Source organism: Cebidichthys violaceus, unplaced genomic scaffold, assembly GCF_023349555.1.
Source record: "Cebidichthys violaceus isolate CVI_PGR_0920_01 unplaced genomic scaffold, fCebVio1.0.p SCAF_8, whole genome shotgun sequence".
Classification (NCBI taxonomy): domain Eukaryota; kingdom Metazoa; phylum Chordata; class Actinopteri; order Perciformes; family Stichaeidae; genus Cebidichthys; species Cebidichthys violaceus.
The window spans coordinates 17,699,804-17,726,893 of NW_027176964.1; the positions used below are offsets into that span (position 1 = coordinate 17,699,804).

The 27,090-nt window shown below is 45.2% G+C and overlaps 1 protein-coding gene across 1 annotated transcript in view; it reads right to left on the reverse strand.

Annotated features, from left to right (window-relative positions):
• The window catches only part of LOC137892623 (astrotactin-1-like), a 71,791-nt gene extending 46,747 nt beyond the window's left edge, over positions 1 to 25,044 (reverse strand). Inside the window, exon 1 of the mRNA XM_068737905.1 lies at positions 24,534 to 25,044. Coding sequence (XP_068594006.1) covers positions 24,534 to 24,840 — 307 coding nt within the window. The 5' untranslated portion in view covers positions 24,841 to 25,044. The remainder of the gene's footprint in view (positions 1 to 24,533) is intronic.
• Between the last annotated feature and the right edge of the window lie 2,046 nt (positions 25,045 to 27,090).

A 27,090-nucleotide genomic window follows, 5' to 3' on the forward strand; every position in this document is an offset into this window, starting at 1 on the left:
TCCCGGACCGGATCCCGGCCTGCTGCCCTGAGCTGAAGGTCTGACTCAGGCCGCACAAACCCTTCACTCACACACAAGCTCCATGCCGCGGTCGTTAACCGTCCGTGGTTTGTAATTTGAGCTACTAAATACTATGATGACTCACAGACTCACCGATAAACAGTGCAGCACTTTAAGCTCTATTGGAGACATTTCAGATCCAGGTAGCGTAGATGCTGCATTAGCATCACTTCTATCAGAACCGGTCAAACAGTTTGCAATGAAGGTTCTCCGACTGTTCTGCGCAACAAACCATCTGGGGCGTCAGGTTCAGAGTTAGGATATAAAATATCGATCAGTACTTAATTAAACTAATCAGTAATAATAATCCAATACACTGAGAGTAAAGAATTGTTTCATGTATTTGGGTCAGGTGCTGAATACAGCCTTTATTATTATACTATAATGAAGTATCTTTACATGTGGTTTTTCATTTTTTTATTGACAACACGAGGACTTCTTCCTCGGCTGTAGATGACTTAGAAATCCACTGAACACTGTTCTCTCAGTTCTCCTGTGGCTCCGTCAGTCTTCTTTGGACTGGACGTGATCTCATCGATTTCCACTCACACTCTGCGGTCTGGATCCACCAGCGTTGTTCACTGACCCTAACATTCCACTGGCCTCATCAAGGAAGCTGCTCTTCCCTCACCGAGGTCTCGCCATCAAGAATGTGATTATTTCAGGCAATTACGGCTCAAAGACAGAGATCAGAATGACTAATATGTTCGCAAATAACGTGAATCCAGACCGCCTGCCGGCGTCCTCTTTGCTCATTAGCGAGGAATGACACAGACAACCAAGATCAGCGGCTTTCATTCTAAAGAGGATGCTTGAATTAGAACAAAGTCCCTCTTCATTTATTACATTCATTGAAGTGGCCTTATATGAAAAACGTGTGTGAGCAAGTACATCTTAACGCGTGTGTGTGTGTTTGTGTGTGTGTGTGTGTGTGTGTGTGTGTGTGTGTGTGTGTGTGTGTGTGTGTGTGTCATCATGTGGTCCTGGAGATGAAGTACCACAGAGGCAGTGTAGAGTACGTTGCCTAGTGTTTGAATGGCTGTGGAAGGATTTTATCAGCATGATGGCATCGCAAGCGAACACGATGGCGTCGCAAGCGAACACGATGGCGTCGCAAGCGAACACGATGCGGTCACCACAGGTTGTTCAGGGGGAGTTCTTCCTTCGTTCAGATTCGTGGGTCCAAGGACAGAAAATCATGTGATTAATCAAGATTAAAAATAGTAGTTGTTGCCCAGCACTAATATATACATATATTTGGTTATGAAAGATGAAGCCACCCCACTGTCAGCAGCTGTATGGGATGACTTGTATTTTTTAAATATGCATAATGATGGCAGCCTTAGAGCTGGTGTGGCTCTATTAATCTTGCTCGACTGTAATGCACATTTAGTCCTAAAAATTGGATGTTTTTAATCTGGTTGATTTTGCAGGAAAATACAAAATGCTGGTTATCTCAATGCGTTAGAGCCTCAAACCTGCATTCTCTCTAGTGTCCACCAGGGGGCGACTCCTCTGGTTGTATAGAAGTCTAGTCTAAAATGACTCTACTTCTCTCTTGATTTATTCCCTCAGTAAACATTGTAAACATGAGTTTATGGTCTCAATCTCTAGTTTACAGTCTTCTTCAATACAGCATGATGTTCATTTAGTACATTATGGAACATTTAGAGACATACTTTCATCATAATATCATAAAGCTTTGATTCATACAGGAAAATGAGATGCATTCAGTGAAAGGACAAAGAACTATGTATGATACTATGGTGACCGCATTAATCCCATAAACCACATGAAATGAATTACGTGAACACTTGCACAGCGGCCTCTTAATTGACTCTTAATGTGAGCATCCAAGTTACTTTGCCACAATGACGAAGCGCAGACGTTTGCTGCAGTCATTACGCCGCCATACATTCACCAATAATGACTCACAATGATGTTTTGGCAGCGCTGAGAGACAACAGTGGCACAGAGCCTCCAGCACTCAGCCTCCTTTTTGTGATTCCTTACAAGCAACATGCGCTGCCGGCTACAGTTTATACTAAGAATAAATGTGTATATGCATTCTTACATTTTTGTTTGCTTCATGGCAGACTAAGTTATGACTGTCGTCATAAAGAAACATGTTTTTTTCGTTTGTTTATTTTCCCACAAATAACTCTTCCCCCTCCATGGCTCCGAGTCGAATGCTATCCTGGGGGCCTACGCGGAACCAAAATGATGATTACCGTGCTACACATTCTTTGCTTTCTCCTGTGAGAGAATGCTTGTTTCACTGTGGCAGAACAAGCCAAGCCAACATCCATCCTAATTATGTCGGCCGTTTGTCATATCGCACGTATAAATTCTCATTTGTCCGGACAGTCCTGAACGCCACGGCGGCGCCGCAAGCCGCGCGGTGCAAATCACAGCCGATGATGCCTCATCGTTAGTCGGGAAAAATGAGGCGCAGATGACTTTCATTGAAATCATATTGTTGTCATGCTATAATAGAGACAATAAAGATCTCAAGATGAACATGTAGATGCAGTAACATATCTCCTGTAGGTGCATCTTGCGGAGCGTTAATCAAATGTCACTTTCGGAGCGCTTGGCCTTGTTGCTCTCTTGCTATTTTGTTTCCCAGCTGACTCTATTCCGGTCCTGCTGAGTTACCTTCATCCACTTAATGGCTTCCCCCGATTGCGTGTCGAGTTCCTCTGTTAGCTTTATTAAAATTTCATTTCTGCAGTAATTAAGCAAAGCGGCACTTCTTTTCTTGAGGGCTGCTCGGGCCGCTGAATCATCGGCACGTTAATTAAACGCGATGGTCTTGTAAATAAAGCAGAATGTGGTTTCATTTCAGCGTTGGCACGCCGGCCCGGGAAGGAACGCTGGGAGATCGGCAGACTTAGGAGAGTGCTTTCTTGTGTTTGTTGATCATTTGATCCGTATAAAATAAATTGTGTAGCAGCCGCCTGGAGAAGTATTGGAGTTGACAACGTGGGGCGGGGTGTGCTTTTCTGCACACTTCAGAAACGGAGGCGTATCTCTTCAGTTAAGACCATCAGCCAACAGTCAGCTTACCGAAGGAAAAAACAACCTTGAAATGTTACTTCCCTCCCTTAAAACAAGCCTCCTGACAGTGAGGGAGAGTAAGCCGTTGTTATAGTGCAGGCAGCTGGAGTGAAAAGTGTGGCGCAGAATGCAAATGCCGCTCCACCACCAAAAGAAACGACAAAAAATAAAAAATGAAAAAACACAATTTCTCAGCTTCAGTTGTGAAGACAGGTCGTCTGTCTTCCTCCTCCGGGCCAAGACGATAACATCTGTTAGCGCATATGGCACATCGGAGGAGAGTAGCAGTGTAAATCTAACAGAAACAATGACAACGAGGAGGGAGAACAAGGGACAAAATGTATGTAGATGCATCTATGTGAATGCAATCACATCTGTGTGTGTGTGTGTGTGTGTGTGTGTGTGTGTGTGTGTGTGTGTGTGTGTAACGTCTTCTCCAAAAAGCTGCCTCTCAGATATCAGATGAGTCCTGTTGGATTAAAAGACGTCTTCCCTCCTGTTTAACGTGACGTTCATGAATCAGTAAATCACAGAGAGGTTACAGTCGGACAGGGTTATGTTGTGAGGTCCTGTTAGATAAATAGTTATGGCCTCCGCTCTCTTCTGTGCTGGCACTCAAACGGCCTGATGGCCATATGTTTTGAGACCAGCAGATGTTCACTTAACCTTCTACCAGTGAGCACCAGATTCTCTGCGAAGTCCATTACAGCCAAATACCTCATGCTCAGGGACACGCTTCAGAAATATTTAGCTAAAAGTATTATAACACCGCAGATGTCATTTCAAACACAACAGCCGAGGGTGTTTTTATCTCTCAAAAGGACATTTTTACTTTGTCCCCATCGTGCCCAACCACAGCCTAAGCCTGCTGATATGTCCTCCAGCGTCTGCAGCTCTTGTGCTGGAGTTCAGCTTCCCATCCAACAGATCGCCGTCAGGGGCGTGCTGCTGCACTGATGGCTGTAATCCATCACTTCACATGAAAGGTTCATTTTCAACCCAGCTACTCGCATTCTATAAGAACATGTAAAGTAGAGGCCGACCGAGTCCCTTAACCATTGGGCATCTCAAGGAACCACTGTACGTCACCAGGCCATTGTGTATCCCCAGATAACATTACGCATTCACATTCCTCTATTTCATTGCGATATTGTGCTTTTCCAATTAAATACAACACTGGAATGGAGATATCCTAACCATTGGGCATCCCTTGACACCATTGCGAATCCCCAGACTCCAGGTCATCTTGGATCCCTTAAAATCCTGTCGATTTTTCTATAGGAAATTGTAAAGTATAGTGATAGGAGGGCACCCAAGCCTCTTACCCATTGGATATCCCTAAAAATCACCGTGCATCCCGAAACCCCAGATCATTGTGAATCTCTAGAAAACACTCCACATCCTCAGACCAATGTGTGTCACCAGATATTATGATGCATCACCATTCCACTCTTAAACGGCAATATTGTGGTTTTCTAATTAAATAACAAATTGTGACTAATGGGCATCCCCATTCCTCTCTTAACTGCATTATTGTGTTTATGTGATGTTAGGACATTAACTGTAATCAAGTTCAGTTTTTAACCATATCTATAATCCTGACCATTGGGAATCCCTAGAGACCATTGTTCATTACCATATTCCAGGTCATTGTGGATCCCTAAAAGTCCTGTACATTTTCAGGAATTGGATCACTGTGCATCCCCTAACCCTGCATCATTGTGAGTCCCCAATGACCATTATATCCCCCAATTCTAAACAAAGAAAGACCCACGACCTTTGTGGATCCGAAATAAACACCGAGGATCCACAGACCCACATAGATGTGAACCCTCAAAGACTATTGTGCATCGCATCCCACTTTTTAATCACAATTTTGTTTTTTATCCCAACATTATGATTGAAAACAACAAAATAGAGGTAATTTATAACAATGGATCATATTAGTCAGTGGTGATACCAACAAATAATTGGTCTTTCGAAAACAATGGGAACCAATGAACTCTGGGAGCAATCAGGCATTGCAGATAGTCAGAACTCCTAATTGTGGCAAAACTATGTGTTGGTTATTTTGGAATTCCATGAGCATTAATGGTGATAGGAAAATAAACGCCAGTGTTATTCCCAAGGCTCAGTTTGGATTACAGCAAATTGAGCCGGATTCACCCAGACGATCCGGGGCAACAGTGTGAGCGTGAAAGAAGGGTGTGAGCGTGTGCCTGTGTGAAAAGAATGGAAGCTAAAGGTGATGTGTGGCTCCTGTGGCAATAAATCCTGACGCATTATCGTACAATCTTAGTAGTGTTGTTATGTCGGGCGTTTCCCTCGAGATAATTATGAGAAGTGTGCTTGAGCATGATGCCGTTGCTCCAGTATTGCCATCATATAAAATGAAATCCAAATCAATCAATCAGATCATCGGATTGTGAGATACTCCTCATACATTCCTTATTTTACTTTGAAAGGAGTAACTTTCACTTTCTGAGTGAGTACATGAAATGTGCAGTCACTTTATGGCACCATCTATTGATCCTGATCCCATTTTAGTGGGTTCATCGCAACAGAAGTTATTTTCCCTTTTCTAAAGAAAATCCAACCTCAACTGCCTCTGCGCTCCATCTGCTGAATATTTCAGTTAGAAGCTTGAAACATTTTTTTAAGCACAAAAAATTTAAATGGATTATACTTTATATTAACTGTATATTATTTAATCTGAAAAAAAAAAAAGAGTACGCTTCTTTTTTATGGCTTAACCACTCGATCCAAATGTTTTAAATATTCCATCAGGCTCATTTATTAGATTTGGCACCTCAAGCGAGGGCCTCCGTGTGCAAATCTTTAAGTAAAAACAACTTACAGCTGCAAGGGTGAAATACGACATCGTGAGCTCATTTGGATTCGGCATAATCTGCCGTTTCACAGTGTGCAACTTGAGCTGAAACACATTACAGGGCTCAATCAGAAAGTAAGGCAAGTGTGTGAAGGTGACAGACACACTGCATCAGGTCCACTGCAGCGAACTGGAGATGGTGGAAAAAAGAAGAAAGAGAAAAGTAAATGAAACACTTGTGCGCATCCAGACAGATGAGGACGGACCAAAACACATGATTGGAGTTTGTTTAAATGGTCGGTTCTTCCCCAAATTCACACGGCTCGTCGTATCAAGCCCCGTAGAAGGTATGGATTATCTCCAGAAGTCACTGTCATGTGATAACAAATCAATACATCAGGTTCAAGTGAGTTACATTGTGGTGCGTTCTTGGGTATTGTGATAATATCGTAGCGTGACTTGGGTACCGTGATAATATCGTAGCGTGACTTGGGTACCGTGATAATATTGTAGCGTGACTTGGGTATCGTGATAATATTGTAGCGTGACTTGGGTACCGTGATAATATCGTAGCGTGACTTGGATATCGTGATAATATCGTAGCGTGACTTGGGTACCGTGATAATATCGTAGCGTGACTTGGGTACCGTGATAATATTGTAGCGTGACTTGGGTATCGTGATAATATCGTAGCGTGACTTGGGTATCGTGATAATATTGTAGCGTGACTTGGGTATCGTGATAATATTGTAGCGTGACTTTGGTATCGTGATAATATTGTAGCGTGACTTGGGTACCGTGATAATATCGTAGCGTGACTTGGGTATCGTGATAATATTGTAGCGTGACTTGGGTATCGTGATAATATTGTAGCGTGACTTGGGTATTGGGATAATATTGTAGCGTGACTTGGGTATCGTGATAATATTGTAGCGTGACTTTGGTATCGTGATCATATCGTAGCGTGACTTGGGTATCGTGATAATATTGTAGCGTGACTTGGGTATCGTGATAATATTGTAGCGTGACTTGGGTATCGTGATAATATTGTAGCGTGACTTGGGTATCGTGATAATATTGTAGCGTGACTTGGGTATTGTGATAATATCGCAGCGTGACTTGGGTATCGTGATAATACCGCAGCGTGACTTGGGTATCGTGATAATATCGTAGCGTGACTTGGGTATCGTGATAATATCGTAGCGTGACTTGGGTATCGTGATAATATCGTAGCGTGACTTGGGTATCGTGATAATATTGTAGCGTGACTTGGGTATCGTGATAATATTGTAGCGTGACTTTGGTATCGTGATAATATTGTAGCGTGACTTGGGTACCGTGATAATATCGTAGCGTGACTTGGGTATCGTGATAATATTGTAGCGTGACTTGGGTATCGTGATAATATTGTAGCGTGACTTGGGTATTGGGATAATATTGTAGCGTGACTTGGGTATCGTGATAATATTGTAGCGTGACTTTGGTATCGTGATCATATCGTAGCGTGACTTGGGTATCGTGATAATATTGTAGCGTGACTTGGGTATCGTGATAATATTGTAGCGTGACTTGGGTATCGTGATAATATTGTAGCGTGACTTGGGTATCGTGATAATATTGTAGCGTGACTTGGGTATTGTGATAATATCGCAGCGTGACTTGGGTATCGTGATAATATCGCAGCGTGACTTGGGTATCGTGATAATATCGTAGCGTGACTTGGGTATCGTGATAATATTGTAGCGTGACTTGGGTATCGTGATAATATTGTAGCGTGACTTGGGTATCGTGATAATATTGTAGCGTGACTTGGGTATCGTGATAATATTGTAGCGTGACTTGGGTATCGTGATAATATTGTAGCGTGACTTGGGTATCGTGATAATATTGTAGCGTGACTTGGGTATCGTGATAATATCGCAGTGTGACTTGGGTATCGTGATAATATTGTAGCGTGACTTGGCTATCGTGATAATATCGCAGTGTGACTTGGGTATTGTGATAATATCGTAGCGTGACTTGGGTATCGTGATAATATCATAGCGTGAGTTGGGTATCGTGATAATCCCCCCCCCATTTCAAAATAAAAGCCCCACAGAGTGAATTCTAACTGGAATGCTTGTGATGAAGCCTGTCATTTAATAACCTCTGTGTATGTGTGTCAAACATTATGATTCTGTCCCCCCTCTCTCACCCACCCAGTCCCACCCTTTCAAAATAAAAGCCCCATGGAGCAACTGTATCTTCTGAGCTTCATGTTAAGAAATGTTAAGTTCAAGTCTTTCCGTCACAAATACACAAATGCAATTTCCAAAGGTATACATCTCAAACAAAGGTATATATCTCCAATACAGAAATGACGGGAGCGATTTGTCCATCACGATTACAAGATTCAATCCAAGAGTAGGAATCTAAGTGATATCTCAAATGAACCTCAATGATACTACCGGTAATATTGGCGTGTATATATATATATGGTGAAGTCTTCGGGCAGTAGAAGCCACACTGTCAAAATTTCTTGCAAAATGTTCTAGTTAATATTCCACTTGCGTTTGCACACTGGCTGTTATGACCAGAGAAAAAAACCCAGTGAAAAACAACCACTGCCAAAGTGCAGCAGCACTTGGCTGGTGGCTGGAGCAAATTTGCCCGTTGTGAAAGGAAAAGATGCCCACTCACGGTCAGCACAGTGAAGGTCCTGTGGAGAATAAAAGAGGAAAAAAAGGACACTCAGAAGGTGTGCAGAAAGCTTGAGAAGAGCTAGGATGAAATAGAAAGTCCTCCAAGCCTCTGACAGCCAGAGAAAAGTCTGTTCCTTCTTTTTTACCAGCAAAGTTCCCAGTGAGTGGGAGAATGAGGTGTACTTTTCAGGGCTCTGTTTACTGTAGGCCCTTTTACTACAGCATGATTAAATATCCTGCTTCCATCATTTACTTTTAGGGACTACGGTCATTTCACTTTGTTTTTTTTTAAGTTCAGCACATTGTGTGCGGTGCAATACCAGCGCAGACGACGGTGGAACGCTTCGGTCAAAAGGCCTGTAGCACGTTTCAGCTCCACACAGCTGCTCACGGACGCGGCAGCAGCAAATAAGAAGCGTTTACATCGTTTGAATCTCCAGAATGACTGTATCTTAAGAAGGAGTGCAACGGATCGTAAAACTCACAGCCTGATCACGCTTCTCTGCCGTCGATACCAAACCCTAACCCATTGATGATCCATGCTGTCAGATACAGATGGTTCTTGTTGTTATAGCAGCTGGTCAACGAGGACCCAGACTTTTCTTTTTTAGGCCCAAAAATCCCCCAAAACATGTCAACCCATCTGAAGTCAGTGAGTTAAAGCATCACAGATTAATGTTAAATACATGCATACTTATTGACATCTAAAGTGTGTTTTGGAAAGACAAAAAAACACAAATAAAAGATTGTATTTTTATTGATTAAAAAAACCTCGTCATCAGTAGTTTTAATGACGAGTCAGATTTTTCACTGAACAGAGCCTGAATGCATCATAATGTGACTGAATGTAACCTCAGTACATTGGCCGTTAGCGGTGCTGCTAACGGTAAACAGATGTGTTGTTCAGTGTAGCATTATCAGGGATCGGCGACTAGAAAGCATGAATGCTGATGTCCTGATCGCATGTTTTCACAGAATATCGGCCATCAACGATAGTCTGTAAAAGTGTATTTCCCACTGTGACAGTTAAACGGTCGGATTAAACCGGAGGTGGGACCGGGTCCGGATTACGAGTGGTCAGCGGTCCGTTCCGCCACTAATCTTAAGGCTGATGACATTACTGCAGAGCAAACAAAGCCGAGCTTCATCAGCAGCTCCTCCCATTGAATAGATCTACCGACTCTTCCGTTCGTCTGTCGGTCTCCTCGCTACGCCGATTCCTTCTGCCCCGCCCTCCCCCGACTCTTGCTCGCGTTGCCCTGGTCTTTCCTTCCCCCGTCTTTTTTCCTGTCCTCCGTCTCCTTCCCTGTCGCCTTCTCTCCTCTCTCTCCATGTCGGCTGTCTCGCTTCCCTTTACCTGTCGCCCTCGAGGGGTTTAATCATCAGCTTAACGTCGCACCCTATTTGAGGAAACGTTCAGCGAGCTCCAGCTTCTATCACTCTCCTTTTTTTTTGCAAGTAAGCAACTTGAGAGGCATGCTCGACGAGACGGAGGCCTCCCACGCGCCTACTGCCGAGCTCTGTTTGCATATGTTACACCCTTGATGTCGTACGTGATGAACATATCTTTGAGTCAACAGACGCTAAGATGAACGGCGGACAGATGTGAAGCTGATGCTTAACTTGTATTTTGAAACAACAGAGGCAGCTCTGCCATCAGTTAGCACCGGGGCTGACAGGCAGAAGGAATGGGGGATAACAGGCGAGCTCAGAGGAGGAGCTGTACACTCATTTCTCAGAGGAAGAGCCGCCTGGAAGGGAAGGAACACATCGTCCTAATTGATCGATCGTAACGAAAGGAGCCAGAGAAACACAGAATCTGGATGAAGGACAAACTTCCATTCCTGCATCTATAATCACGGCTCGTTGGGAGATCAGTGGGCCGACAGCAGCTCATCAGCTAGAAAAGACATCGCGTACCTTCAGTTTAAACTCATTTGGGGCAAGTGCCAACGTCACGGCACCAGTTTACAACGGCTCCTTTTTATACTATTTGCTGGGTCTAATAATCTCACTAACCAGAACAAGAGGAGCTCACACACTGTTCTCAAGTGTGTGTTCCGAGCCGTCCCCTTCAGATCTCCGGCTGCAGCCTTCAGAAGGCCAGCAAAGAACTCTTATCATCAAATCCATTTCAATTCCATTTAATTCCACTGATGGACAGTTGCAAATGTTTTACGACATTTGGTAAACCGAGTGAGAAACACTGAAGAGCTCCAGAGCACGTTTGCGGTGCAATACTTTATTCATGTTCTTTGCAACGGTTGTTAGTATTTGATTGTAAGAGTAACAAGCAAAACTTCTATTTGCATCAGCTGCACCAATGTCCTGCTCCAACACTCACACACATAATCTATTGATTTTGACAGAAGCCTGGAAAGGCTAAGAAGTTCACAAACTCGGCAGTGAGACGTCATTATTTTTGTCTCCATAGAATTTACCACAATGCATTGCTCTGACTTTTTAAAGTGTAGCTCGTGGCAGTGCTACTACCAGGTCCTTATTAAACTCTTGCCCGTCTTTATCTCCCGTGTCTCTCTCCATTTTGTAATAAACAGACTATTTTTTTCCCGCCCGCATGGTTTATAGGTGCTGAGCTCCCCAAGGGAGCAATAGCAAGCAAATTGAAAATTCACGACCATGTAAATATTTCACCAACACGGCACGGCTGGCATGCATCGCCACACTCACAGCCCGGTGCCGGCCTCGTGGCTCGTCTTGACATTGTGTTTTTAAAATAAAATTCGTCCTCCCATTAATCCACACGACGTCCCCCTTTGACGCGGTCGACCGGGGGACTTCACGAGGCTGGACAGAACGAGACGCGAGACGTTCAAGTGGATGGAAACGGGAGGAAAGAAGCTTCCTGTGAAATGTACAGAGCGCTGACAGCGAGTGCAGCATCACGGTCAGGAATGGAATCGTCTCACTCGGTAAAATAAAGCAAAATATTCCAAACCCGTCCGTCCGTCCGTCCGTTGCCAAATTGTCCATCAACTTTTAGGAGGCGGTGCATTCGCTGCATTCACAGAATAAACTCAGATGTTGAGTTCTGAAGGACAACATGACAGGAAGCACGCTTCCCTATTTGACCAAAAGGCCTTTGATCAACAGATTTGAATGTGATGATGTGGGAGAAGGAGCTGATAGTTCATCAGTGTGTATGCCCGTCATAATCTACGTCATTTAGTCATTTAGGCGCCAGACCCAGTCAGTGGTCCTATGAGGGACGATGACTTACAGAGGATCGGTCCTCTGCAGTGTCTTCTGAGAGCTGCAAACCCGGTCTGCTAAAAGACTTCACCATGCCAGGGTCGACATATCGAGGCCACAACGGAAAAGGAATGAGGGAAAATGTTCGTCTTTCACCCCTGACCCGAGATCCCGTGACCGTTTTTATTTGACTTTTTTTACTGTGTCTGTGCCCTATTTTGGGTTGTGACTGATTGATCTCCGAGGTTCAGACCGAGAGACTGACAGAACAAGGTCAGGAGATGCCACGGGGAGATTGAGATGTGCCAGTAGGTAGAGCTGCAAATATCAAGCGAGTAAACACAAAAATAGAGCGTAAAGATGTCAGACGACTCGCTGAGCCTGGAATATAACAGAGACGACTGAGGATCAGCAGAGTCACACTCTAGACTAACAAACAGGGTTTAGCTGCACTTTAGTCAGGACACAGTGTGACTATGATTTATTTTTTTTAAAGCATCATCATGTAAAACACCAGCTTTATTATTTTGATGTACATTTTGTCTCCTGTTTTAATGCTCAAACAGTATATCCGTCGATGCCTTCAGTTACATTTCCATCTTGTCTTTTACATCTCGTCAGTTTCAAGGCTCCGTAATATTTGCATAGAATCTAATCAACTTCAAGGTATCAAGTTATCTCATATATTCCTGTTAAAGACAATCAAGTAAAGCATCGACAACTAATATTGATCTGTGATATCTGGTAGATCTCACACACAACAATGTGATATCTCTTATGGAGATAAATGGATTCAATGCACTTTCTTTTACAATTTTGCTGACTGAACTAACAATCAATGACATCAAAGTTTAGTTTGATCGAACACTTTTCAGTTTTTACTGGAAAAACATTCATCAGGAGAATCAGACCTGGCTGTCCTGAGTTCAATCACACCTCAGACTAACCAACAAAAAAGAGAAGGATGTCGTAGTGCCTTTGAACCGATGTCCTTCTCTCGTGTACCACCTTCCTCCCGAGGTTGAGGAGCTGACAGATCGAGGCCAGCCTGTGATGACAGTAGCAAATTAAGATGTATTGCTTCTGCCGGGTGATGAAATCAGGACATCAGAGGGGGAAACGGAGAAACCGCTCAGCCTCAAGATCTTCCTCTGACGGAAGCTAATCCGAGCACCTCTGCGGAATCAGTTTTCCATTCTTTTTGTATTCCTGAATTCACGCCGCACTGTGTGTGTGTGTGTGTGTGTGTGTGTGTGTGTGTGTGTGTGTGTGTGTGTGTGTGTGTGTACGTAATGATAAGATTCCTCAATCTTTCATTTTATTTGCTATAAGAGGTCTCGAAGGGCCACCTGTTCATGGGTCGCCATAAATTGCGACACCTTAATCTTAAAGCGAGGGTGGAGGAATGATTTCGAGGCAGTGCCCGGACTATTTGTCCAGCCCCCCCCCCCCCCCCCCCGGCCTCTGTGAGCCTGCATACAGATTACAGTTTCTCTCTCCCTTGATCTCCACCGGTCCCACAGCATCATAAAACACATGTGGGCAGCCGGACCACTTCTGAAAAGTCTATCAACACGCTGCGAGGGATCCGGCGAAAACAATATGTAGTTGAGTGCGACTTCCTGCTTCCTGCCGTGTGCCGACTTACTGGTTTGCTTGTGTTTTTTACCCCACAAACGGACTTCCATGGTAAATGATTTAATACCTCCACGGTGTCTCTAGATCAAGTGGCTTTCTGAGTGGCTCGCTAAAGGTTCAGATATGATGTACATACAGTTAATGACGCAAAGTCACTTTGAAAACCTGTTTCAATTTCTGTCCAATCAAATTCACAGACATCCGGCCCCCGTTCTGACTAACTGATGATCTAACCAATCAGCTGTGAATTAAACGAGTTACGCCGCTCAAGTTTGGTCACATCAGTGACGCCGTAACGTCAGGCGATGTTAGCAAGCTAACAAGCTCACACCTGACTTAACTAAAGCAAGGCCAACAGAGTCTAAAAAAGCTAGACGTGCCAGCGGGCCGGGAGGCAGAAATGTGTGCCTGATCACAAAGCACACGGAATAATCAGGGCAACGCAAACAGGATGTTCAACCCGCCAGAGAACGGCGGTGGTTCAGCTGACCACTACTTCAGAGAGCACAGAGGGCTTCTTCTCTGGTGGCCCAACGGATTACTAAAACTCAGAAGCCCCACACAATTACACAAGAGCTTCTCCTTCCAGCGGCGGTTAATAAGTGTGAAGCTATGCTTGAAAGCCGTCCCACTCCTAAATGACACCAAGAGGAAGAGGACAGACCAACTGTCGGCTCACATTCTGTCACAGCTGCTGGATGGGTTGAGATCCTGTGAGCAACTTTCTATTCAGGTGGACGAACCAACAGCCATTTCTAGTGCGGCTCAGTTAAGAGTTTGCTATAGTATTTGCTGTAATGTACTAAATGAACATCATGCTGTATTGAAGAAGACTGTAAACTAGAGATTGAGACCATAAACTCATGTTTACAATGTTTACTGAGGGAATAAATCAAGAGAGAAGTAGAGTCATTTTAGACTAGACTTCTATACAACCAGAGGAGTCGCCCCCTGGTGGACACTAGAGAGAATGCAGCTTTAAGGAACTTCTTTTCAGGAACTGATGAAGGAGCACAAATCTGACATCGCAGCTTTTTTTCCGATCTCGAGTGTGTAGCCAAATTGGCATATATTTTACCAACGTCGTTAACTTGCTAAGCCTCTATCCAAGGAGGCTATTCTTCTGTTCTGGAAGTCAGCAACACCGAAGCCTGGGTCTGGGTGCCGGATCCAGAGAAGTGGCCTCACTGCTAGTACTTTGACAGGACATCGGAGGCCCGATTCCAGCAGACGTTTGGCCCTCCTTGTCTCATGAGTATTCTGAACTCAGTGGACATCGCTCCCCTTTCCTACCACTTACCTCTGTGAGTCATCGCCCTGCTCGATGGGGGCGATGGAGCCTGAGTGAAGGCCTCGTCTGCATGCGGAGGACGATCCAGGAGAGTCTGGCTGTAATCCATCACTCGGAGCAGGAGAAACGTCGTAGCCCATCTCATTCATTCAGGTGAGCTCATCCAGTGAGCAGATGTGAGTTGTGTGAGATAACAATGTGATGAATCCTAATTCAAATATTCAAAAACATTTCTGAAGTAATCAGGCTTAATTAAGGCTCATCTCTACGACTAGTTCTGCAGCACTGAGATGATAACTGCTGTGATGTGGTCAGAGCTCCAAAGATTAAAGCAGCAAAAAGCTCCTTGTTTTAAAGCTGAAGCAGCTCTTCTTTAAATGATTTATTAGGACTATTAGGACTAAAATAGTCCCAATGGCATCAAGTACCAACACTAGTGAGCATGTGCTAAACCGGTGTTGTGGTTCTGTGTTGTGGGCTCTTTGGATCCCTGATCCCACAGAGCTTGAGACCTCCCTACATAGTGAATCATTGAACAGCATTGGAAGAGTAACAGATTTATGATGACTCGGAGCGGTTTCTGACACATTTAATCAACACTTCACACCTCACGTTGTTTACCTGTTTGTCATGTTGTAGCTGCAAATTGAGAACATTAATTAGGCTGCCACTCAGCTGCCAGACGCAGACAGATTTATAACTTTGGGACGCAAATGTTGAAAGCAAAAACTAATTAGAAAACCTCCTTCAATGAAGGATTCAAATGGATTCAGATTCCAGCAGTGGCTTCCAGCCTGGACTCAGTTTTGATAAAATACTGTTGAACTCTATCAAAGACACTTATTCTGACAAAGCACCTTCGATTCAAATATGAACGTCTAAACGCAACCCGCAGTAAAATATCCTGTTCACAGAGAGACTAGAATGAGGTGACAGCAGAGACTTAGACTAACAGAGACTGAGACTAACTGAGCCTGAGACTGAGACTAACTGAGACTTAGACTAACAGAGACTGAGACTAACTGAGATTAACAGAGACTTAGACTAACAGAGACTGAGACTAACTGAGACTAACTAAGACTGAGACTAACTGAGAATAACTGAGACTGAGACTAACTGTGACTAACTGAGCCTGAGACTAACTGAGACTGAGACTCACTGTGACTAACTGAGCCTGAGACTAACTGAGACTGAGACTAACTGTGACTAACTCAGCCTGAGACTAACTGAGACTGAGACTTACTGAGCCTGAGACTGAGACTAACTGAGACTGAGACTAACAGAGACTGAGACTAACTGAGACTGAGACTAACTGAGACTAACAGAGACTGAGACTAACAGAGACTTAGACTAACAGAGACTAACTGAGACTGAGACTAACAGAGACTGAGACTAACAGAGACTGAGACTAACTGAGACTGAGACTAACAGAGACTTAGACTAACAGAGACTGAGACTAACTGAGACTGAGACTAACAGAGATTTAGACTAACAGAGACTGAGACTAACTGAGACTGAGACTGAGACTAACAGAGACTTAGACTAACAGAGACTGAGACTAACTGAGATTAACAGAGACTTAGACTAACTGAGAATAACTGAGACTGAGACTAACTGTGACTAACTGAGACTAACTGAGAATAACTGAGACTGAGACTAACTGTGACTAACTGAGCCTGAGACTAACTGAGACTGAGACTAACTGTGACTAACTGAGCCTGAGACTAACTGAGACTGAGACTAACTGTGACTAACTGAGCCTGAGACTAACAGAGACTGAGACTAACTGAGACTGAGACTAACTGAGACTGAGACTAACTGAGACTAACTGAGACTGAGACTTACTGAGCCTGAGAATAACTGAGACTGAGACTAACTGAGACTAACAGAGACTTAGACTAACAGAGACTGAGACTAACTGAGACTGAGACTAACTGAGACTGAGAATAACTGAGACTAACTGAGACTGAGACTAACTGAGCTGAACTACATTTGACACCTGAATGTTATTTTTATGATAATCACGACTCAGTATGTGGAACTTAAGGTGTTCTGAAACATCTCTCCTTCCCTCCTGTCTCCTGCTGCAGAGAAAAAACATAAAAAACTACACCTTTCTAAAAAACGTGTTACCATGGAAACGCCTCAGGCAGCCATGCACCTTACTGTCTCTCTGTCTCCCTGTCTCTCTCTCTGTGTGTCTCTCTCTCAGTGTGTCTCTCTCTCTCTGTCTCTCTCTCTCAGTGTCTCTCTTTCTCTCTCTCTGTCTGTGTGTGTGTGTGTCTCAGTCTCTCTCTCTCCCTCCCTCCCTCTCTCTCTGTGTGTCTCTCTCTCTCTCCCTCTCTCTCTCCCTGTCTCTCGCCCACTGACTTCTCCTCCACAGTCTTCTGTCCTCGTCTTGCACAAACACCAGAACATCCTTGATCTCTGCTGGATGTTAAAGCACATTTATCCTGAACATCGGCAGGAAGTGAGCGTTCTGAAGCGAGGCCGACATGACGATATCAGCTCAGCAATGAAAATATCCCGATGATGCAATGAAGGCTAAGGCCACTCATGCAATGTAAAATGCCGTATGCTGAAGCTAATGGTGGTGACTAGCGTGCCTCCAGAGGGTCAACCAGAGGGGAACCCTGAGCACAAAAACATGAACATTGATTTTGTTATGAAGTTTGAAACTGTTCGTATCTATCAGGAGACTCAGTTTATCCACCAGCACAGCACATGAATAACCACATCTTTATAGACTAGTTCTATACAACTCAAACAGTCAACATGTCGTTCCGGCATCATATTTGCGTTTAGTGTGGAAATGGAACACGAGTAATTCCACAAGAGGATGACTCATGCTGCTAACTCACATTCACAGCATTGCTTTGATCACATTTTGTTTTTATGTGCATATCAATGTGTCTCCTGCTTGAGGGATTTATACCAGCACTAAAGAGGAAACACCAACAACCGTAAAGATGGATGCACAGATCGCGGATGGAACGGCACCAACCCAACACCCCCACCAGTAACCGAGGGAGGTGGTCCTCCTGGTGCTGGAGCTCACGTGTTGAAGAGCAGCTTCAGACCCACACAGTGCTGCTCTGAAGCTGCTCTGAAGCTGCTCTGAAGCTGCTCTCATCTCAGTCACAGGCAGCAGGACGAGAGGCCCAGCAAACGTCTGAAGCAGCAGTTTATTCACGAGCCGGCTAATTAGCACTTTTAACGACCGGGCTAAAAGTCACTTTCAACTAGCGACTCCTTAATGACAGAACATTACAGGATGTGCTGACCCGTCACCGACGTGCTTTAATCAACTGTTGACACGTGAGAGAGCGGAAGAGTAAAACAACAGCGTCATTAGAAAAGTTCACATCACAATTATATATATATATATATATATATATATATATATATATATATATATATATATATATATATATATATATACACACACACACACACACACACACACACACACACACACACACACATATTGTGTCTCTAACAACAAATTCAAATCCCTGACTTAATCATCGGTCTTCATTGATTGTGAAAATAAATTGTTTATAAACATAAAGTGTTTAATAAATTCACACTTGTTTATTTTAGAGACCTGGAGAGGTTGAACTGTAAATGGGGGCGGTGCAGAACGTAGATGTTCCTCTGGACCACATTCACTATGACCCAGTATTAACACAGTCCACCGTCTCATCTGCAGCTGAACAGTAGCGACTGATACCGTTTGAGTCGTGGATCTCCTCCCGTCGATTATTGACAATGAAAGACCAAAGACACATTTTAGACGTTCCATTCCTCCGGTACTGATTTCCAGCAGCTGGTCAGCGTTCAGTGAAACGGAGCGGACTCTGGAGGACTCGTTCAAGCAGAATTCAAGTAGATGGTACCAGTGATGGTTTTAATCAGCCGCTGCAGAGCCCTCCTGCACTGGACTGTTACAAACCGATCCAGTCCGTAATGTTTCCAGTCTGGTGCTGCTCAGCCAAAGTTAACAACAACTTCAGCTTTATTGAAAATAAGCACAATAGATGACTATAGCATGAAAAAGGATGGCTTCTTGAGTGGTGAAGACAATAGTCCAGGCCTTGTATACCAGCTGCTGTAACAAAACAACAACAAACATCTGTATCTGCAGATCAAGATCAGCGATAATAAAAGTCATATTTGCTCCTTTTTTTACTGCTGATCCGATTCGTGACTCAAAACAGCCACACCCCCGACCAACAACACTTCTCTCCACATACCTCTGATTAACAGGTGACACAACTTCTAGACAGGTCTAGATGTCCCGCCGTCGTGGCTGTAGTTTAAAATGTAGAAAAATACGAGCACACCAAGCCGACAAGTCAAACGAGGTTCAATGCCATTTCACCCCGGCAACAATGTCAGACGTTCTCTGGATCGGAGCGGTACCGGCTAAATTATCGTTGCAGAAAGCAGATTTGAATGGGAGGCGGTTTAGAGCCGACTACCTTCCCTTCCAAGCCCAGATGTGTAAATCGGTGCCGGAGCAAACACAGCTCCAGTCTGTCCCGGAGGGCGACTTTACTACCTCACCTCGCGCACAATTTATGGCACAACATTGAAAAGGGTAAATTCCTAATAAGGCGGCCGGGCTTCTCTGACACTAACGAGTGGCTGCGGGTCCTGCAGCTAGAATTTACTGTCAGTCACAGAATATCCCCTTTTCAAATTGCTTCTAAGCTGCTTCACAGAGAAGCAATTTGGCGAGAAAATGCGAGGCACTGTAAAAGGTGGTTTGAGGGGGGGGGGGGATTTAAATGGCCCACCACTCACTCACACACACACACACACACACACACACACACACACACACACACACACATTTAAAAGCACATCCACTTTTTAAATGATGTTACTTCAAAAGAGGTTGACAGGCTCAGGAAAATAAAAGAGTCTCAGCCTCATGACAAGATCCCTGTTTTTTTTCCTCCTCCCAAAATGAGGATTAACGGCTTTATGGTTCCCGCCTCCAACTAGAACATTGAGAGCGTCCCGTTGAAGAAGACGTCTGATCTGTGTCTCCGAGGTCTTCAAACACTCAAATAATTGCCGGGGTTAGCCGAGGATGAGCAGTGCTGATGAGACACGGAGAGGATAGAGGCCTCGCTGCTGAGAGCAGTCTCCTCCACCGTCCATCCATCTCCTCCATGCCGCTACGAACGCAGACATGTGTCACCACTGTAACACACAGCAGTGAACAGTGGATTTGGTGCTCAGCATATGGTCGGAAGATGAAGCACATCACGCTCCACGAGTGTTCTGAGAACTTTCTGTGGATCTTTTGATACCTGCTGCCAGCTGTTACGATTGGAATGCAAAGCAGAAGAACAACAGGACAGTAAGTGAGCGGAGCTCCAACCAAACTACTCCACCGTGTGCACACGGAGGAGGAGCACAGCGGGAAGAAGCACTTTGAGCACATTACAGTTGAGTTCTGTGTTCTTCTGGAGCGACAGCTGTAGAGTATCAGGAGCAAGACACCCAGGAAACCACTGAGAACATCTCTCATATGAGACTACTTCAACAATGTGGTTGAAATCCACAGCCGTGAAGGCCGCTACACACCGATGTCATTCAGTTGATATGTTTGAGCTGCTGTCTGAACTGTTGTCATGAGGACTTTCATACAGCTTTTAAACATCAAGTCATTCAGAACAGTACCAGGATCCAATTGGGTCACAGCTGCAGCCTCAGCTCGACCATCTACGAGAAGTTCCTGAATCTTTAAAATAGATTCTCATCTAATCAATGATCTCAGTGATCATCTGTCATTGATGACCCTGTTCTTCTGCTCCACAAACAGAGCGAGGTTCTGCTCGTTGGTCCCGCGTTGTGATGAACTTGTGAGGGTTTTATTGAGTTCTACAACGTTTCCTTCTCTCTGATCATGATGCGAGTCTCACGCTGTACTGAGAGGAGACAAAGACAAAGTACCGATAGCAGAACCTGGATCTGGACCGCATCAATACTCTGGGTATTCACTGACGTCTTATCGGGTTACGTTTAGAACTGGGTATCGGGGGGGCATCCCGACACGTATTACATCAATAGAACTACTAATGACAACTATATTTATCATACAAATATTTAAATAAATAGAAAAACAATCATGTCCTCTTCATTTGAATTGCTTGTTTTCTGCAAACACAGATCCCTATATGTGACAATGACCAAGTAAAAAGATAACGTTTACACTGATTTCTGACATTATTGTTGGGGACGGCGGTGAAAATCAGAAAGGACAGGTCAGACTTTCAAAAGAATGGAATTCAGAACAGGCCAACAACATGATTGGTGCCTCTCTAACTGTGAATGATCTATGAATGATCTGTACCACAAACACGTACCATCGTACTACTGAACACAAGATCCAACACGACGTTGCTTAACTATCCGGAGATGTGGCAACAACTTTGATGAACACAGATCTGCGTCGTATCCAGTACGATCCTTAAAGCTAAAGCGTTTGACTTTAGTTCACTTTACCTCATGAAGCAGTGAGCGGATACAGGATACAGTAAAGTGCTCCACAATCTAATCCCGTCACCGTTGCCGGTGACTCGGCCGACCCTCCACCGTGTGTCTACGTTCACCTGGCAGAATGTCCCACGCACCAAGTCTGCTGCTGAAGGAACCACGTCCCGCACTAATCCCAGCGGGACTCAAACAGCCCGGGAGACGGCTAGCGTGAGGCGGAGACAACTGGGCAGCCAGAAAGAGTTCGGCGGCTCCACTGACGTCTTATCACAGCGCGGCTCAACCGCCGGCGTAAATGTAATTACTGCTCGTTATCGATACGAACGCACACTGTTTAATTGATTTAGTCTCCTGAGAAGACGTTTACACGACGGGGAAAGTTCTGGTTTGTGATTCAAAGCCGGCAGCCCGAGTTTCACTGAAGAGGTTTTTGTTAAACAGCAGAGGAAATCAAGCAACAGACAAAAGAGAAACGGCAGATAAATGAAAGGCTAAACGTGGGTCCCAGCGACGCCGTGCCTGTCAGGCCTCCCCGGTGTGACTTTCTCCGTCCTGGAGCAGAGTGCTACGTTAAGGAAATGTCAGACAGGAGTTTGGACTCGTTAATATGCAACGACGGTCCTGAGAGATCACTTGTGCGTTTACCTCGGCTTATTTCCCTCCTCCCCGTAATGAATTAACTGCTGTCTGAACCGGGCCTTTAAATGAAGCGGTCTCATGGCGTAAACACTCAATAATACTGGGTCTGGAACCTCTATAGTTTTAACTAACTATAGAGGTATAGAGAACTATTTTAACTTTTAACTACTAGAGTATCAAACCCAATGAGTCTGTAGCATCAAAGGAAAGTATCAAAAGCTTTCAGTTAAGTAAAGAGAAAAGGACAGAAATCTACTTGCCCAAAGTCACTTTTTACCACACACTGTTTTATTTACTTTTATTTACCCGCCGCCATCTTTTTCACGAGCGCTCGACCGGTACTGAGCATGTGCAACTCTCAACAGAGACAGGAAGTGAGATGGCTCACTTCTCAGCCACTTATGGAAGTGGCTGAGAAGTGAGCCATCTCACTTCCTGTCTCTGTTGAGACAAGAAAAAACTATGTATTAATTTCTTCATTTTACAACTTTGAGCGAGTATCAAGTGAGTTGATAGATTTACTAGCCGGACGTGACATGTACTTGCCCCAGGCAATCCCTTTTGTTGAGCCCTTGGGAGCTGCATATCTTTAAGTTTTGGTCACAAAAAGAATCAATTTAAAGACCTCACCGTGAGATCGGAGAAATATAGAAGCCATTTTCCCTATTTTCTGACACTTTGAAGTAAATACCATGAATACATCCATGATTGTCATGGTGGTCTAGAGGATTAAGATGATGGACATGTAATCAGTTCAAATCCAGTTGCACGTCACCTCCTTCCCTCTCAGCCCTCACTATGTGCTGTCCTGTGTGCTGATGAAGATAAGAGGAAATGATGCTGATAAAGGCCTGACCAGGGACATCTTTAGGCTTTAAGCTATGTAACAGTCTGCTGATTATTTCCTCAGCCACACAGTGCAAAGCACCTGCTCACATCTGACACCAGAGAGAAACCTGCAGTATCTGTGGAACATGCAGGTATGAAGAAGGCCTTTTAAAAACAGGCAACTGCTTTGAAAAGTGACAACAAAGACACGTGTACCGATGAGACGGCTCAGTACCTTTAACAGCCAACACACACACACACGCACACGCACGCACACACACACACACACACACACACACACACACACACGCACACACACACACACACACACACACACACACACGTTGGTTGCAGCCTTGGGGCCAATACTCTACTAAATAAGTGTACCATCAGGGCCAGCAGCCCGCAACAACACTAAATCATCACTAAAACATCCAAAAGACACAGAGTTGACAAAACTGGGTGTACAAATGTAACATTGCAAACCAGGCAGAGCCATGGAGACAATCAGCACCATGGACAGCGGCTCGGAGGACATTCAGCACCATGGACAGCGGATCTGAGGCCATTCAGCACTATGGACAGCGGCCCTGAGGCCATTCAGCACTATGGACAGCGGCCCTGAGGCCATTCAGCACTATGGACAGCGGCTCTGAGGCCATTCAGCACTATGGACAGCGGCTCTGAGGCCATTCAGCACCATGGACAGCGGCCCTGAGGCCATTCAGCACTATGGACAGCGGCTCTGAGGCCATTCAGCACCATGGACAGCGGCCCTGAGGCCATTCAGCGCCATGGACAGCGGCCCTGAGGCCATTCAGCGCCATGGACAGCGGCCCTGAGGACATTCAGCGCCATGGACAGCGGCCCTGAGGACATTCAGCGCCATGGACAGCGGCCCTGAGGACATTCAGCGCCATGGACAGCGGCTCTGAGGACATTCAGCGCCATGGACAGCGGCCCTGAGGACATTCAGCGCCATGGACAGCGGCCCTGAGGACATTCAGCGCCATGGACAGAGGCCCTGAGGACATTCAGCGTCATGGACAGCGGCTCTGAGGACATTCAGCGCCATGGACAGCGTCTCCTAAGGCCCTCACCTATGGCCCAGTGAAAGTGGACCTGGTTCTGTCTAAACTCGGATAAAGTTCGGTTTCTATAAAGCCTGAAAACTAACAAAACAGGTGGACTGTAGCGTCTCAGTCCGCTACTAAACCGGACCCTGACCGCACAGAGGGACCGACAGACCAGGTGACAACACAAACACACACGCGGTTAAAGTTGTGCTAAAGTGACAGGAGTTTGGCTGTACACATGCTAGCGTGCTAACTAGCAAGTAGCAGCAACACATGTAGCTCACCGAGCTACGCGTGCACGCTTACGTGAGAGAACACAGGACACGAGACATGAAAGAGACGCTGCTCGTACAAAAGTATTAATGTCTAATAGTTCAATGGGGGGGGGTGATTTTATTAGCATTAGGATGCTATGCGGCCTGTTATTGCAATAGGAAGTGCTAAGTGTTGATGTAGCTCACCACAGCCTTATCAATACAAGTCCACGGACTAATTCTGACACATGAACGCAGCCTAATGGCGTGGGTTATGAATTATGGCTTCTCTATAGCCGAGCGTGTTTTGGGGAGCAGTGGACACATGGTGTGGAACCAGGCCTAAGCTAGCAGACAGCTGCTCCGGTGTACAGAACCACAGTGAGCGCGTTTAATCGGCCCAATTGGCGGCTAATGAACCGCGGACACCGGCGTGTTTCGAGAACTCACCGAGGACGAAGAAGGGGAGCTCGGTGTTTTCCAGGTCGTCCACCACCACCACGTCCCCGGGGAAGTCGTTCCTCACGGAGAACAGCAGCTTGGGCTCGGAGGCCGACGGACTGTGCATGATGCTCAGGTCGTTTTCCCGCAGAAACGGCAGCGCCGACACGGTGACGCTCTTCATCTTGCACTCGGTGTCCTGGCTCTGGTCCTCGTCGCCGTGTAGACCTCGGACGTCGGGCGCGAGGACGACCAGGAAGACCAGCGCGAGCTCCGGCAGCAGCAGCAGCAGCGGCGGCATGTTGACGCTCCACATCTCCGTCGCTCCGTTTTCCTTCTCTCGCCTGCTCGCTGTTTCTCTCGCAGCTCGGCTGGATGAGAGAGAGAGAGAGAGAGAGAGAGAGAGAGAGAGAGAGCAGGCGGAATGAGCGATAGAGTGTGTGAGAGAGTGTGTGTGAGAGAGAGAGAGAGAGAGAGAGAGAGAGAGAGAGAGAGAGTGTGTGTGTGTGTGTGTGTGAGAGAGAGATGCACTGTAGGGGCTCTCACGGCGTGGAAAACAATCGCTCCTTGTTTCTCCGTCACGTGTGTTTTGTATTTTGTGTGTGTACCACCGTGCACGTTGACTGTGTGTGTGTACAGTGCACGTTGACCGTGTGTGTGTGTGTGTGTGTGTGTGTGTGTGTGTGTGTGTGTGTGTGTGTGTGTGTGTGTGTGTACAGTGCACGTTGACTGTGTGGTCGATGGCCCCTTTTACTGTAATTGATCGATAAACTGTCTAAATGGCTCTGTAATGGCCACGCATAGATTAGCAACAGGACTCCCAGAATGCCCCGTGGGTCCCATCACCAAAAAGCATCATTTCATTTCTAATTGAATTGTACACGTGCCCCCCCCCCCCCCCCCCCCCCTCTCGCGCACATTTGCATATCATCTCCACGCGACGCCACTGAAGCGTCTTCAGCGGCTCAGCCTGCCCTCTGCGACTGGAGGGACGCGTAAAGCATCATGGATGTGGTCGATGCACGAGCTGAATGTGAAACAAGCGTCTGCGTCCGCGGTGTCAGCAGCAGGCAGAGAGGGCACCATTCAACTCTGAAGAAGTGCAGGCAAGGTTCCATTTTTTTAGTTTAAATTAAAGAGGCTTAAACTTAATCCCCCTGATGTTCCACAAGAGCCAGTTCAAAATGAAGAAAAAGACAATAATACAAAATATATATATATATATATATATATATATATATTCTGCACACATTTGATTGGCATGTGACTCCTCTGTAAAAAAGATACGTATTGTAAGATTTCGATACATTCCCCGGCTCCTACTCTACTAGTCTCATGTCAATGTGTCCTTGAGCAAGACACTTAACCCCAAAATGTCTCCCGTAGCTGCGTCTACGGTGTGTAGATAGATACTGGATTGTAAGTCGCTTTGGATAAAAGCGTCTGCTAAATGACTGTAATGTAATGATGAACCAAACACTTTGTTGTGGTTCTATAGACAGAGGAGGCATTATCTAATGGAAACCTTTGGTGAATTTTGTAGAAATCTACAGGCACAATAAGTAGTAAAATAAACTACATGTGTATTGTGGATGTTTCTTTTCACTAGTCTGGAAGCTAAATAGCCCAAAATCTCAAAATTCACCAGCGCATGAAAATGAAGTTGCAGCAGAACGGTTCTACCGTTCCTTGTAGTCCACATACTCTGGCCTTTATACTACTGTTAGGGTGTGGTTCTAAAACACAGAGGTCGGTGAAGGTGAGACGGTTCACGGAGTGCAGAACAGGCTGGATGAGGGCGAGGTTGCACGGGGGACGCAAGAAGGCGGATCCTGATCCTGATCCTTATCCACAGGGGGAAAAAGATCAGTTGTTTCAGGCTTCCACAAAACAACAAGAGGATTAGTTCACAGAAAAATGACAGGAAGTTCAGCTTTAACTATCAGCAGCTGATGAGACAATGACGCCAGATGAGTCGTTTGAGTCCAGAGGACTGTGAAGACCTCCTGCAGGACAGAAGACGCTGTAGAGGGGAACTAGAGCTCTGATGCTGCTGCGCTATCTTCTTCTTTTTCAGAAAGACATGATGTGAATGAACAGAGACAGGACATGAACATAAACTGCTACAAAGTAAAGCACACATCACATGTGGAAGAACCCAGTGCCTGACTTTCTTCTCTCCGTTAGTTCCACTAATGGAGCAACAGATGTAGAAATGAGACTGGGCGTCATGGCCGTGCATCTTGTCAGTATTTTTTATTTGTAGTCACGATTGATGGTGGCTCAGTGGAATGTGCAATCATCTGCGGCGTATTAAAAAGAGCTGAAGTCAAGTCACATCCAGATTACTGGCCTACGCGGCGGCTCCATGACTCGTGTGCCGATTGGTTTGAGCGGTTAAACGGCCGGCAGTAAAACCCACGGCTGAAAACATGCAGCTTCCATGTGATGTCGTAAACATGGAAAGACGTCAGCTTTCAAATTGTGAAGTGTCGACTCTGAGGTTCAGCTTTGTACATCTAGATGTGGAAATGATATTTCACTGTAATCTAGTCTAGAAAGCCGA